At 33.2% G+C, this 14,786-nt stretch overlaps 1 protein-coding gene across 1 annotated transcript in view; it reads left to right on the forward strand.

Annotated features, from left to right (window-relative positions):
• The window catches only part of INPP5E (Inositol-3-phosphate synthase), an 82,919-nt gene that overhangs the window by 36,256 nt on the left and 31,877 nt on the right, over window positions 1-14,786 (forward strand). The window contains exon 3 of the mRNA XM_081731740.1: window positions 12,392-12,509. Coding sequence (XP_081587866.1) covers window positions 12,392-12,509 — 118 coding nt within the window. The remainder of the gene's footprint in view (window positions 1-12,391; window positions 12,510-14,786) is intronic.

The raw sequence follows: 14,786 nt of genomic DNA on the forward strand, positions 1-14,786 counted from the left end.
ATGGGGGCACGGTGGCTCAGTAGTAGCTCCGTGGGGGCACGGTGGCTCCGGTGCTTGGAGTCCTTGGTTCGATCCCAGCTCGCGCCGTGTGGACTTTGTGGTGGACAAACACTGTGCTCGTGGGTTTTCTCGGGTTCTCCCGTTTCCTCCCACTTTCTTCATTCCAGCATTTCATTCATTTCTCATCATCGCCGCCTCCTTTAGCCTAACCGGCATAACCGTGGGACGTAAAGCTTAAAGATTCAATTCCGTTATATGATATTATATTAAAGAAAAAATAAATACTGTTATTTCTGAAGTGTGGCTCATTGATGAAACTATGGCTAAGAATCTAAAAGTTGACGCTACAGCCTTACCGATAATTTACAGGATGCCAAAATTGCTTAGAGAAGAAGTCCCGATTAGACCTTTGGTCCCATTCAGCTTATAAGTTACTTAAGTGACTCTGTAAGTACATTTTGGAGAACACCGCACGTTCACATTTGTTATTAACAATAATGTTGGCGCATAAACAGAAATATGTCATTGATTAATAATGATCAATTGAAATTGGCGCCTATTTAATATAGATATATGTAACTCAATACCTATAGACCTAGCAATTTCTTGTACGCAAATGTTGTTGAAGGTAAACAAATTTAGTAACCTTGAATTTTATGAACTCACCAAGATTTTAGAAGTGTGCGTACAAAACAATTATTTTAAATTTGAAGACTACATCTATTTTCAAGAAAACTTAGCGATAGGGAGCCCTTTTTCGCTATTACTAACATTGTTATTGATCATTTTGAAACCAAATTTCTGAGAAAGAAGTAATTAAGATTCATGATATACTTTGGTTATACTGGTGATACGGTTCTATCTTTCGGTCCGAAAAACAATTAGAAACGTTGTTCAGGATGTTGGGACAAATTCATCCAAAAACCGAGTTTACGGAGGAACATAAAACAAGCAGTTGTAGTATTATTATTAGTATTAGTATTTTCAGATCTTATGTTCTCCAGGAACAAAAACAAATTTCTACCTAAAATTTATAAAAAGCCCATTTCTAGTAATATCTACGTATATAAAAAATCACCTCATTTTTGGCAGGATAATAGACTAGTAACACTTCCTTTGAATGTGTTAGGAGAATTAAATAACATCACTAAAATTAATATAGCTAATTTTTATGATAAATATATAATTATGATAAAATATTAGGAGCTCGCATATAACATTGCATTTTTAAAGATGCAATAACCAAGAAGGTAGTCAAGTCTGGAAATAAGAGAGGAGAAACTCGAAAAATAATATTGATAAAATATATGGTAAATGAGTATAATTTCCATTATTCATTTGTTTGACATCGAGATTAGTAAAAATTACTACTAAAACCAAGAACGAGCCATTCATTCGGAAAGGAGCTTGAGTCAGCATAGGATCTAGTTTACTGACAAACTTCCATTAAGTGGATGTGTTTATGATGCGTTGTGTATTGGCATAAGTAAAAAGGTATATTAATAGCAGAATGAAAGAATATACAGTATTAGGGATTCCAGGGAGGAGAAAGAAAATATTTAAGATCTTTCTAAACATCTGCAAATATCAAAGTATATGATTCTGGCTATTGGCATACTGTCCGAATCACCTCGGAAATTGAAAGAAATGTGTTTGAAGTGTGTTATATTAGAGCCACCTCCCCCTAAAAATATTTTAAAAAATACAAAAAATAAAAAATGAGTCTTAATACTGAAAGAGGAAATCAAGATAAAAGGTGGGATTATATTTTTTAACGAAAAGGGATAAACAAATGATGATATAATTTTGTACATAGACAGTTTGTAAGTATTTTACTGATTTTACCATCAAGGACATATAATAGAAAGAAATACATTACAAGTAAGGTAATAATATATATATCGGGGTAAACTGTAATGGATCACTTTGATCCATCACAGGAATTATGTGATCTTGTCTGTGTGTGCCCTTATTCTTTATATTAACCTATTTAAAATGTTATGAAATATTGTTATTGTTGAATTTGAGCAACCAATTATGCCAGTCTATTTGCTATGTGTTATAATGTTCCATTTTATTGTTACTATTACATTATTTATTATTTGGTACAGTTACAGAATGTTTGCAAGTTGTAAGTTAGCACTAGGTGCTTTGTACAGAAGCTTTGTCATCTCCTTGAATGCCATTTCTCTTATTTCTAAGTACTGAAGACGAAGAAAAAGAAAGAAAAATTGTTAGTTCGGAATGAAAAAGTAAATTGTGACACTATCAATCTAAATATGTATTTGTTATGTCAAGACTATATAATCTGCAATTAAATATAGGAAAGTACTAGACCTAATTTTAGTGAATTGTGTTACGAAAGAATAAGGTTTTAATATAAATTGAGTAGCTGCGATTAATAGAAATGTCGTTCTAAGTAGCTTTTGTCCCTAATCCCTATATGTCGCTAAGCTTTATGCCTAAAATTTAAGTTACCAAAATTAAGTCCACAATTTATAAAACTATATCAAGCAAATTTAGTTCGATACCTCTATTATTTAAATAAAATAAAGCATCAGAAGCATTAAAGTACCAAAACTGAAAACTTGTTTCTCTAGTTAGGCTTATTTGTAGCAGCAATCTGATAATTAAATATTCGTAAAGCAAATGTTAGAATAGTAGGAGTTTCAACAGAATATTGTATATCAGTTGTGTCATCAACAGGGGAAAATTATAATTAGTACGGCGATAAATAAGTGATAAAAGATAATGTATAAAATGAATATATGTATTGTCAACGATAATTGTTTTATGAAGATTATGAAGAATGAGAAAGTACCCGATTCGTTGACAATTGCATTCTGTTGTGTTCTGTTATAATTTAGTAATTTGTTCCTACAATGAGCTAAATGTACATATGAAGATATGAATGTTTTAGATATGTTGCTGTAGATTCGCCGCTGAAACTACTGATGGTATCATCTCGCCTAAAATAGAACATGTACCAGTTGTTATAAAATTTACTCTCCTGAAATATTAAAATCCTTATGTATTTCTTTAATTAATAATTATTTTGCTTGATATTTTAATTTCGAATCTGCTGAGATATCATATTAGTATAACCTGTTTACTTTATCTGCAGCAACTGTACAAGAATCTGGATACCTGATATGAGATGCGTTAGAAGCGAAGGATTATTTTAAAAAACAAATTATTAAAGAATTGTTGTTGTGAAGCAACATGGCGACCCAAACAAATAATAATAATAGTACAACATATTTCATATTCATACCGATAAACAAACGTAACCCATGAAAGTGAGGAGTTACACCTACCTGGACACATCTCAAAACAGGAACCAGTACTATATTTATTGTATTTAATTTATTAGCAAGCTCCAGTTATGAAGCTGATTTACATTGGAAACTATTAACAATTAAATGTGGGGGGTAATTTTGGAAGAAAGTCCACCAGGGACTATATTTTGAAATACCATTCCAGCATTCGTGCGGTGGGACTGAGTAAAAAGCATCAGAATTGGAACTCTGAACTGTTCGCCCAAGTCCGGACGTATTTTAGCTCATTGATTAATTGATTGGCATTTGACGTTTCTTTTCAGCACCAAGATTATATAAGACGGGTCCCACTATTTAAAATGAGATCCGATGCACTATTCGGGTGTATGTGCGAGACAAGTTACGCGAACTAACTAGTTGTCAACTAGAGAGCACTATTTTTCGTCCATTCCCTTTAGGCATCATTAGGTGGCTAAAATACACTTAACGCAGAAGGCGTCATATGTCTCTAAAATAAATCATTTTCACCAGCTTTGTTACTTGTCCGTGACAGATGATATTTTCACTGTGAGCCTACTGTAAAATTCTGCTAAAGAAAGTAGAAGGTAGAGCAATTACACACGGGAATCGATTTTTTTTCCCACAGCTAGTTTTATTATAAAGCTTCCTATTATAAGACATTTCCACTAAATAAGTACAAAATTAACTAACAATTAGGGAAAGTAGCTATCCTAAGGCCCAGGCAGCCAAAGGAAGGATTCGTCACTAAGCTCCGCTGCAGACAAAGAGAGGTTGGAGTCACGCAGAACTCCACAGCAAGCTAATGGGAAAAGAGAACCACGAAGCTCCACAGCTTGTGGCTTGTGAGTTTTTTGTGGCTAGGAATCTCTCAGAGCTCCACTACAAGCTAAGAGGTCTGAGTTAGAATAAGGTTCTCTCAGAACTCCTCTGCAAGCTAAGAGAGGGGAGTTGACCAGCCAAAATTGATACTGCTTGTGCTGATTCTCGGAATTTTATAGCTACTCTTGTGTAGTGGTGGCGCAAGTGTTCCTCTTCCATCACGCAATCAGTGAGGCACTGATTCCTGTCGTCTGCTCTTATAGATCTTGTAGTAGAAACGCACGTGGTGTTGTTTATGTTGATGTTTGTAAATATAACCATGTGTAGGATATTACACTATTTTGATTTTGATTTTGATTTCTGTAACCACTTGATGAAGTCTAATGGAATATGACCAAGTATTGTGAAGTTTTTCTTCTATTTGTTTGTTGAAGTTTAGCGTACGTTTTCAGGAACCAGGCTGTATGAGATGTGGAACTACAGTTTAAGATAAAATCCGAACCACCATATTGCGTTCAATTTTTTTTCCACTGGGAATCGAATCCGTGACCATGTGCACTAAAAGGCACACGCTCTAGCCACTAGACAAGTGAGGAAAGCTCGTAAAGTTTTCCTGTTTTAAGGCATATCCAATAGCATCGTTATATTAATGGTATTCATACATTATAGATTTAAGATTGTTTCCAAGAAAATATTCGGTTTTCATCGGTGGATTTTTTTTTTTTTTTTTTTTTTTAAGAATGAGAAATAAATGGGATTGTGTAAATTGGAATAAAGCTTATTCATACATAGAATTATTACTTTCAAACGTTCTTAATTAATCAGGAAAATGCTTTCCAAAATGACAAGAAAACTTTTTTTTTTTTTTTTTTTTTTTTTGTAGTTAACTTTGTTACAGGAATACAAATACATAAATGAACATGCCACCCGATATTATTCAATTCTTCAGAAATAATTAGATGCATTATGTCCTTTATAATAACACTGTTTCAAAATTATATTGTAATATGTGATTATACTGTGGCTGGAAACAAATTTTATGCCCGTGTAAGAGAAGGGTTAAAAAGAACACGTTCCAGCTTTTGCTTGCTGAGATTAAAAAAAAAAATCGAGATTATCAACCAGGGTGACTTAAACTACTTAGGATTCAGCTTTGTGAGGTTATCTATCTGTTAGTCTTATAACTAGAGATATTTCTAAACTTGGTATCTGTAGCCGAATAAATGTAAATAAATCTGAAATATAAATTGGAAAACGTGCTCTAATTTCTAGTACTTTAGTGCATGGCATGCTTTTGCTTTTTCTGTGTTAGGTGATCTAATAATCTGATGTTAAATGTTAGTCTTTCTCTCTTTTTTTTATGTTCTTTATAACTTCACATCTAATGGTGACTGTTATTTGTATTCAGTTTCTAGTTGTTGCGTGCAAAGTAGCTCAGTAAATACAGTGGAACCTACACGTAACGAAGATCCATGTTTAATGACTCTTTAAATTTTTCTTAATTCTACAGTATCGTTAGCATATAACGGGGAAAAAATCAAAAGGTGAAACAAATACCAATTGCCAGATGTCACTTCGGCAAAAATATCGATATCGATTTTACAAAAATTCCTGGCTTGATGAAACAAAATGGAGTTCATTTTCGAAATCAGTACACCAAATAACATAAAACTCATCGAAAACTTATCTTGTATTTCTTAAAAACTTCAATTTCGCAGGCCTGTGTAATTTTTATTGTGTTGGAACAGATGTTTATTTATTTACATATTATATAGTATATAAAATATGCACTGTTGTGTACCAGATTGTATCAATTGTTGATCTTCTAATGGTGACACACACCGAACAGTGACACACATATTTCTAACGGTGACACATATACTACTTATAAAATTCACAAACTGAAAAGGGGTTTGGATTGAATTGATTTTGAGTTTAACGTCCTGTTCAGCAGCGAGGCTATATGAGACGTGGAATTCGAACCACGTGAGCTCCCGCCGGAAATCGAACCCGGGTCTCCCACGCCAAAGGCGCGTACGCTAAGAAAAGGGGTTTATTCACAGTTCCATTGCCAAGGGCCCCAGAAGGTAGACGTTTTGGCCCTAAAGCCTCAGGAATTTGATCAAGAAGGACAGCAAAGATTAGAAGGTCATTGGTGATTTAGAGAAGCTGAAAATGTTTAGGAATGAAATCAATATAGGAATAAGAACAGTATGCAACCGCACTTAGCATATGTGAGAAGCATCCATAGAGCATAGCTAAGCTGAGATATCGGCATAATGATGGGTCGAAGATTTGTTCAAAACTAGATATCTCGAAAGGAAAGAACGGTAGAATAAAGAAAAAATGTGTTTCGTACAGAACTTTTCTAGAGCTTGCATATATAACATGCAATTTGTTTCAAGGAAGCTTCAGGAACAGGATGAAACTAGTGAGAGGTCATTCTTCACTAATGGTTCCATTTTTGACTAATTCAGAGCTTGCCCAATTAGAAAGCTTGCAAACGAAGACTTGAGTAATGGATTCTTGAAAGAAACTTGAACCTATACTAATCTATGCAAACAAATGTAAACAAACTGCTTTCTAACCACTAGTTAAAATGGAAACACTAGTAAAGGATGGTCTTTCACTAGTTTCACTCTCTTCCTGAAGAATCCTTGAAACAAATTGCATATCATATGCGAGCTCGTGAAAGGTTCTGCACTAGACATACGTTTTCTTTCGTCTACCTTTGTTTTCTTTCGTTTTTTTTTATATCATCGATCCATCACCTATGCTGATATTTCAGCTTAGCGCCATCCTCTAAGGATGCTTCTCACGTATGATAAATGCAGTTCCATACTGACCTTATTCCTATTTTGATTTCATTCCTAAAATATCTCAGTTTCTCTAAATTACCAATGACCTCCTTACCTTTGCTGCCCTTTTTGACCAACTTCTTGAGGCTTTAAGGCCAAAATAACAGTGCCTCTATATGGGACCTGATGAGTACTTCCTATTACACCTATTGGCAACGTCTACCTTCTGGGGCCCTTAGCAATGGAACTGTGAATTAACCTCTTCACAGTGGTGAAATCTAAACTAAACTCTAAACTGAAATTGAGATTATTTTGTTTATGTTAAACATAACAAAAAGTTAATAAAAGAGTGAGTATTTATATATATGAAATACTGATTACGCCAATACGCGTACAGTACAGCGATTATAAGTTGTTAATATTTACGTTGTTTAATCTTAATATAAACTGTGCTAAGCAGAAACCTCAAGAAGAAAATAAAATATAACATTGTTTTTGATTTCGTTAAGCATAGGTTCTACTGTGTTTTATTTTCGGGGGCATCCTGGTGTTTATATATGTGGCATTTGTAGATCATGTCTAAAGGTATTGTTGTGGCTGTAAAATCAATGTTGGCTTACAGAAAATGTATACTTACATAAAATAAAATTTGTGTCTTAGTTATTAACATCTAGTAGGATATTAAAATTGATAACTCTGTATGTAAGGGGGAGAAGGGTTATGTTAAATCTTTAATTACTGTTCTAGGAATATGCTAAGAGTTTATGTGTTTATATGCCACGCCCATTTCGAAGGCATTCAAGAATGAATACCTTTCGACGCTGCTCGAGATAATGAATTAAATAGTGTGAGTTTTAATAGTTGTGACTTGCGTCTTTTGTCTTCCGATAATTTGGATATTTGTTCTGTATCTCCCTTCAAGGAAGATAAGGGGGCTAGTTTTTGAGATCTTGCTGATATACGAGATCTATCCAGAAAGTAACTTTCATGAAACTACTAAATAAATAAATAAATAAAAATAAAATAGGTTGCCGAATGGTCAGGAAAACTGGAATGGTCCGGAAAATTCAAACATATCTAGGAAAGGTATGAAAGTTGTTTCAAGCTACAAACACTAATGCTGCAGTGTAAAAACTAATGTGTGTGTGTATGTAAATTGTATGGTGTGTCATGTGAACCATAATACCTATTAAATTAGTTCTCAAAGATGAAGGTGTTCTGCGCTGTATGTTTAAAAGGGCCTATGATTGTGTGGATATATTTTGTTTCAGGAAAGATAATTGGGTATTTATTTAACAAATTAGGATATGGTATGAGTATGGTTCTTCAAAATTGATATCGATATTAAAATTCGGTTCTCAGTAAGTTTTTATGCACATTTTTTTTCAGAATGTTTGTTTTGTGTATTTATTTATTTATTTATTTATTTGTTTTTTTTATTTCTTTTACATCATGCTTGTTAGAAAGAAACATAGTACAGTAGTTACTTGACTTTAATAAATTTCTAGTTAGAATAGCTGGTATTATCTGCAAGTTGCGTTATTTTCAAGGTTTTTTTGTCGAATCAAAATGCATTGATTGTAAAATAACCGAGGAAAATTCAAAACTTATTCAGAGAAAACCTTCGAAAGTGTGGAAGGTAGAAATATTTTTAAAATACAGCATGTACACTCATGTCCAAAATGATTGTCGCATATCTATAAGTGTCTTCTTGTAAGAATATAATTTGATAATGATTTTCCAGGGTACTTTTAATACTGATACTTATGTATAATCGGGAAATGTATATTTGTGATAAATTTCATAGAAAAAGAATTATAAATATGAAAACTAGAATTAGTAAAACAAAATGTTGCTAAATGGACAAGAAAGTTTTATTTTCATTTTATTGTTCATATTTAGTGCTGTTTTGACATGAAATTTGCCACATGCATGTCTTCACCGATTATACGCATACTAATGTTGTAAGAAATACCGGGCGAATTCGTTATCAAATTATTTTCCTACAAAAACATATTTGTAGACATGCGACAATAATTTTGGACATGAGTGTACATAAAAGAATAACGGAGTTTCAATTTGTTATTGTGTGTTTTGGATGAGGTGTACAGAACTCGTTCACGTCCAGAATCAGAGAGCAAAGATGAATGTTTCAGCTGTGTACATGTTCGTTTACAGATCCATTAATGAAGATGGCTGCGCTCGAAAAGAAACCTTCAGTGATTAAAGAACTGGAAGAACCTACGTATCGATTGAATGTGAATGTGACAAAAAAAAACTCTCATTTAACACCTGTAGAGAAAAACTATAAATTTTACTCTTTCTTTTTATCTATGATCCTAGTTCAGATATATTACACAACTTTAATACCCTAGTATTCTTTTATGCACAGCCTGTGTTTTATTTTAATGGAATCTGTATACAGTTAAATATTTCAATCATTATTAAATGTAGTTGTAACAGTGCACCAGTCTTGCTAATCACTTTTTTGTAGAATAACATTTAAAATTAAGATTCTGTGTTCACTACTGGGAACATGATTCCCACTACCTTTCTCTCTTTCTCGCTCGCTCTCTCTTCCTTTCCCTCAAAATTTCGGTGAAAAAGAATTTGACAATAGACGATTACTAAAACCAGTTTCAACGTAATAAGTAAGTATCTTCAATGTGTACGCCAGTATACATCATTAACCTTATGATCCATACATACATAAGACAAACTGAATGGCTAATAATGGCAAATGGACGGCCGTTAGTACTTAACACCTAATTGTTTCGATTTAGCGGATTCCGAGAGTATGTGCATTCGACAATGGTCAAACTGAATGGCTAATAATGGCAAATGGACGGCCGTTAGTACTTAACACCTAATTGTTTCGATTTAGCGGATTCCGAGAGTATGTGCATTCGACAATGGTGTGTAGTACTTTTTATTTTGAATTTCATATACACATACTAGGATTCCTTTATATCGAGCACCCGACATCCCCAAAGAAGATATACTATCTCTCATTTAGCCTAATTTGATGGGAACCGTGGTGTTTCGGTAAACCGGAATAAAGATTGTATATATATACTGTTGTATATTTGATAAATTTTTCAGCGTGAAAAGACGTTATTGGTAACATTTTATGCCTTATGCCTTCAAACCTAAACGTTAGAACTGAACATTACTAAACTAAAGCCGTACTACTAAAATAATGAAGTTTAATGCAGCTTATGGAAAGTAGTTAATAAATGAACTCCATGGTTCTGGATAATCACAGTAACATTTAAAACACAGTTCTGACCAGTACAAAATGATTTATTTAATATCTATACGTTTTTTGTTACAGTTTCAAGGACCTAACGTCCTCTTCATCAGACATTGAGAAAAGACAGATGACAGCAAATCTTATGTCTTCCTCAGCCGTTAGTTAGCATATTCATTTATATAATTTTAATTGTTTATATATATATATAAATTTAAATTTATAATATGTGACAATATCATATAATTACATTGTTAATACATGTTAATTGGCAATGCAATTTTACAATTATATTGATCTTTATATAAAATAAAATAAAATGACAAAAATTTGGTAATTATTTAAAATACACTAATAGCCTTTATGCACTTTTCTTCTCTATGATTTCTAATAATTTCTCCCATTGCTCATGTATATTTATACCACTTGTCCAGTTCATTAAGTTCTCCTCTTGTTCTTTCTTTATTCTTCTCGCTTCCTTCCATTTCCTAATAATCTTTCTTTTTTCTCTTTCTAAACCTTTAGCCCCTTCCCAATCTATCCTATGTCCCGTTTCTTTCACATGTTTGTAAATAGCATTATTTTCTCTTTTCATTCGAACATCATCTTTATGTTGTTTCAATCTGTCCATGAGTCTTTTTCCCGTCTCCCCTATGTATTTCATGTCACACTCACTACATTTCACTTCATAGATAACTCCTCCTTCTTCTTCCTCCTTTATATTGCTTTCCCTCCTTTTCTTTTTCTTCCTTATACATCTCAACAACGTTTCTTCTCCTTTTCTATATGTCTTAATACCTCCTTCTCTTAATAACTTCTTTAGCACTTCCGTCTTTTCTCCTATGCTCTGAATTCCATACCACTTCTTATTTTCTTCCTCTTCTTTCTTTTTTATAATTTCTTCTTTTCTCTTTCCCTTTATCTGTTCTATTCTATATCCATTACTTTTAAGTTGTTTATAGAAATTTTCCAAATCCTTCTTCCTTCCTTCTTCTTCACTATTGATGTTCTTATGAAGTTCTTCTTAGTTGCTTTGTCTACATCAACAAAAGAAAAGGAGGGAATTGACAGTTAACATGTATTAACAATGTAATTATATGATATTGTTACATATTATAAATTTAAATTTTTATATATATATAAAAACAACAATTAAAATTATATAAATGAATATGCTAACTAACGGCTGAGGAAGATATAAGATGTGCTGTCATCTGTCTCTTTTCAATGTCTGATGAAGAGGACTGTAACAAAAAAACGTATAGTTATTAAATAATTCATTTTGTTCTGGTCAGAGCTGTGTTTTAAATGTTAAAAGGAAAGTAGTAATGTGCTATTTTGCTTAAGATTTTAACGAAAGCTTATTTAGCGATTCGGTTAAACGGGACTGTATTGTATACAGAATAATACAAACATATGAGGCCTGTCGGAAACGCTAAACCCCAACTCAACCAATCGAGGGGGCGCGGTGGCTTAGTGGTAGAGCGTTAACCTCCGGTGCTTGAGGTCCCAGGTTCGATCCCAGCTCGCGCCGTGTGGACTTTGTAGTGGGTTTTCTCGGTGTTCTCTCGTTTCCTCCCACTTTCTTCATTCCACCATTTCACTCATCTCTCATCATCACCGTCTCTTAGCCTCACCGGCATAATCGTGGGACATAAAACTTAAAGATTTCATTTCATTTTCATTTTCAACCAATCGAAGGTAAATTCTGATGGCTACTTTTCAAGAAAACTGACATAAACCAATTCTTTGCCAATAATAATGGATAGTTTTTACTCCTGGAACAATTACTTTATGTATTTATAATAGTATATATAAAAAATACACTATTAACTAGTAGATCGTGTCTGTTATATATTCTTCTAATGGTGGAACACATAGACTTAACAATGATGCACATAATATTTGTAGTGAAGATTTAATAACAGAAAGATGCGTAATTAGAATTAACATATTTTCAGAATGCAGTGCAGCCAAACTATCTTGAAACTGATACTTTCCCCGCTTTATGACCAGGTTCTTTGACGCGTTTTTATTTACTGATCATTGCTTCTATATATTACCAACCGTAGCTTCAATGCTCATCACAAGAGCACATACCCAATTTACACCACAACAATATAATAATAATAATAATAATAATAATAATAATAATAATAATAATAAACAGTTAAATTAATCTAAAGGATAAATGGAAGAAAAACTCTTTGTCTGCTTTTTTTCAGAAATTACCTCCATGGTCGCATTGCTTCAACGTCTCTCCTTGGTCCAACGGAGTTGGAGAAAGTGTTTCCAAGTAGAGAAGTTCAAATATTTGTAGGCACATGGAATATGAATAACCAGGTAAATATTTTCTTTGTTTAGTAAGTGTTGTGAAAATTGATTTTGAAATTAGAAAAAAAAAACTATTTTGATTTTCATAAATTGATGAATATAAAACATTACATTTTTTTTATTGATACATATTTCTGGGGATTACCGGCATCTATGGCCTTAATCCCGTTACATATGGGGAATGACGTCCTCGGCAAGCACACTACCCGGGAAATGGGGAAGGAAGGAAGTAGCCCGGGACCTATATGTTAGGTACTATCTCAGCATTTACCTGGTGTGAATGAGGAAAACTCGGGGGAAACCTCATTCATAATGGCTGGTTTGGAAAAGCTCATACACTTTGTCGACTGTGTGTCCTCACCAGAAATCGAATCCGGGACCACTTGCACCAAAGGCGAGAGTGTTAGCAACCGTGCTATGTGGCCACAAAAAATATTACAGGGAGACTTACTTTAGCAGCCCACTTTAAAGAATTGAGTTTTTTTTTTTTTTTTTTTTTTTTTTTTTTTTTTTTTTTTTTTTTTGTGAAGCATATACAGTTCACACGTATACATCTCCACAAAAGGACCAAAAGGTTATTTTATGTGCTTGCAGTATAAAGTAACATTAAAGTCTTGGTCTAATCAGTATAAAACTGCCACTATATAAACTGAGAATTTCCTAACGGTGATTATTCTGGTTAGGCATTCGGATACCTACTGTTGTTGAGTTTTGTTCTATTCCATTTAGTGTTTGAAAGCGATTCAGATTGTTTTTCCAGGGACTCTGGTTCATTTTACAGTCTCCACAGAATATTTATTAGATTTATCAGCGACAATGGTGCTGGGCCGGCTACTTTTGAAAACGTAAGTTTTGATATTTTTTTCACCCCGGAAAATGGTTAATTGTGGCATTCTTTCTTCACTTACTAGAAACCTTGGCTTATGGACAAATCTCCTAATGTACTTTCTTATAGGCAGCATTTGCTGTACAGAATCTTTACATTTCAACAATACATTTATTTCAATTTAGTTTAAGAAAATCCACTTCTCTTCATTTGCATGTTAACTATCGTTTGATCTATGTTTGTTCCTTTATCTATGTATAAATTATTAGCCACTGCACTGTACATCATGAACTTTCATGTCATTATGTTAAATACTTTTGCGTTGTTGGCATTTACTGTGTATTTGTATATCTTAATAATCGTGTTATCAGCTCATTTATTTAGCAGATATTTGTTTAAGCAAGTATTGTCAGGTTTTAATGATCACATTATCTTTAATTACCACGACATAAGAAAATTCAAAAATACATTTTTTAACTATGAAGTCATTATTCGTTGAAAACCAATAGTTTTATTGTATATGAGCACGTGGTTCCAGCTCAATTCCTGATAGGAACACAGAATTTTCCATGTTATCTCAGCATGGTGAGACCAATCTAGAAAGCCAGAAACACTGGGAGTGTGGGATGCGCTCACCACACATCATCCAGTTACAAGTTTTGTCATCTGGCCTAGTAGAACTCTGGGTGGGCTGTAGTGCGAGGAAATTTTTAGTATATACAGTGGACCCTTTTTAATTCGAAGTCCAAGGGGACACGAAAAAACTTCGAATTATCCAACAACATTTATTTTCACATATATAACAACAAACAAATCAAAGCACTGTGCATCAAAAACATATTCATATGGTGTAGACTTTACCTTTAAAGCAGCTTTATTTGCGTGATCGAATTTCGCAAACTAACAAACGACATTGACTCCACATAAAACTACGTGTACAATGGAAAATATATTAACGTACAACACTACAATATACATTGAATAGCCCAAACAATTAAACACGAGTAACAATTTGAATATTCTGTTCTCACTTTTAATAAGTCGTAAACGTCAGTTGCGTGAATTTGATTGTTTTTGTACGGTCAATAAATCTTGAACTTCATGTATTGCGTGGAATATGATATTAATAACATTTGGTTGACTTTATCAATAATTCATCTTAAAGTTTCAACCAATTCTGAAACAAGATGAGATTGGCACACGTTCTCTATCTTTACTTCTTCCCCAACTCATCTTCATCTTTATCATTACATAGATTTTGTATTTATTTTTTGTATTACTCTTCCCAATGGCTGCATCTGGATAACTGAAAACACGTTAAAACTATTTTTCTCTTTACATCTGTCCAATATTAAAAATTTTCGACTCTATTTACTTCGAATTATCCAAAACATAGGTTCAAAAGTTCGATTTATCCACGATTTTTTACTATTGTTTTCAATACAGTTTTCAAGGGGAAT

Source organism: Thermobia domestica, chromosome 11, assembly GCF_964235325.1.
Source record: "Thermobia domestica chromosome 11, izTheDome1.hap1.1, whole genome shotgun sequence".
Lineage (NCBI taxonomy): Eukaryota > Metazoa > Arthropoda > Insecta > Zygentoma > Lepismatidae > Thermobia > Thermobia domestica.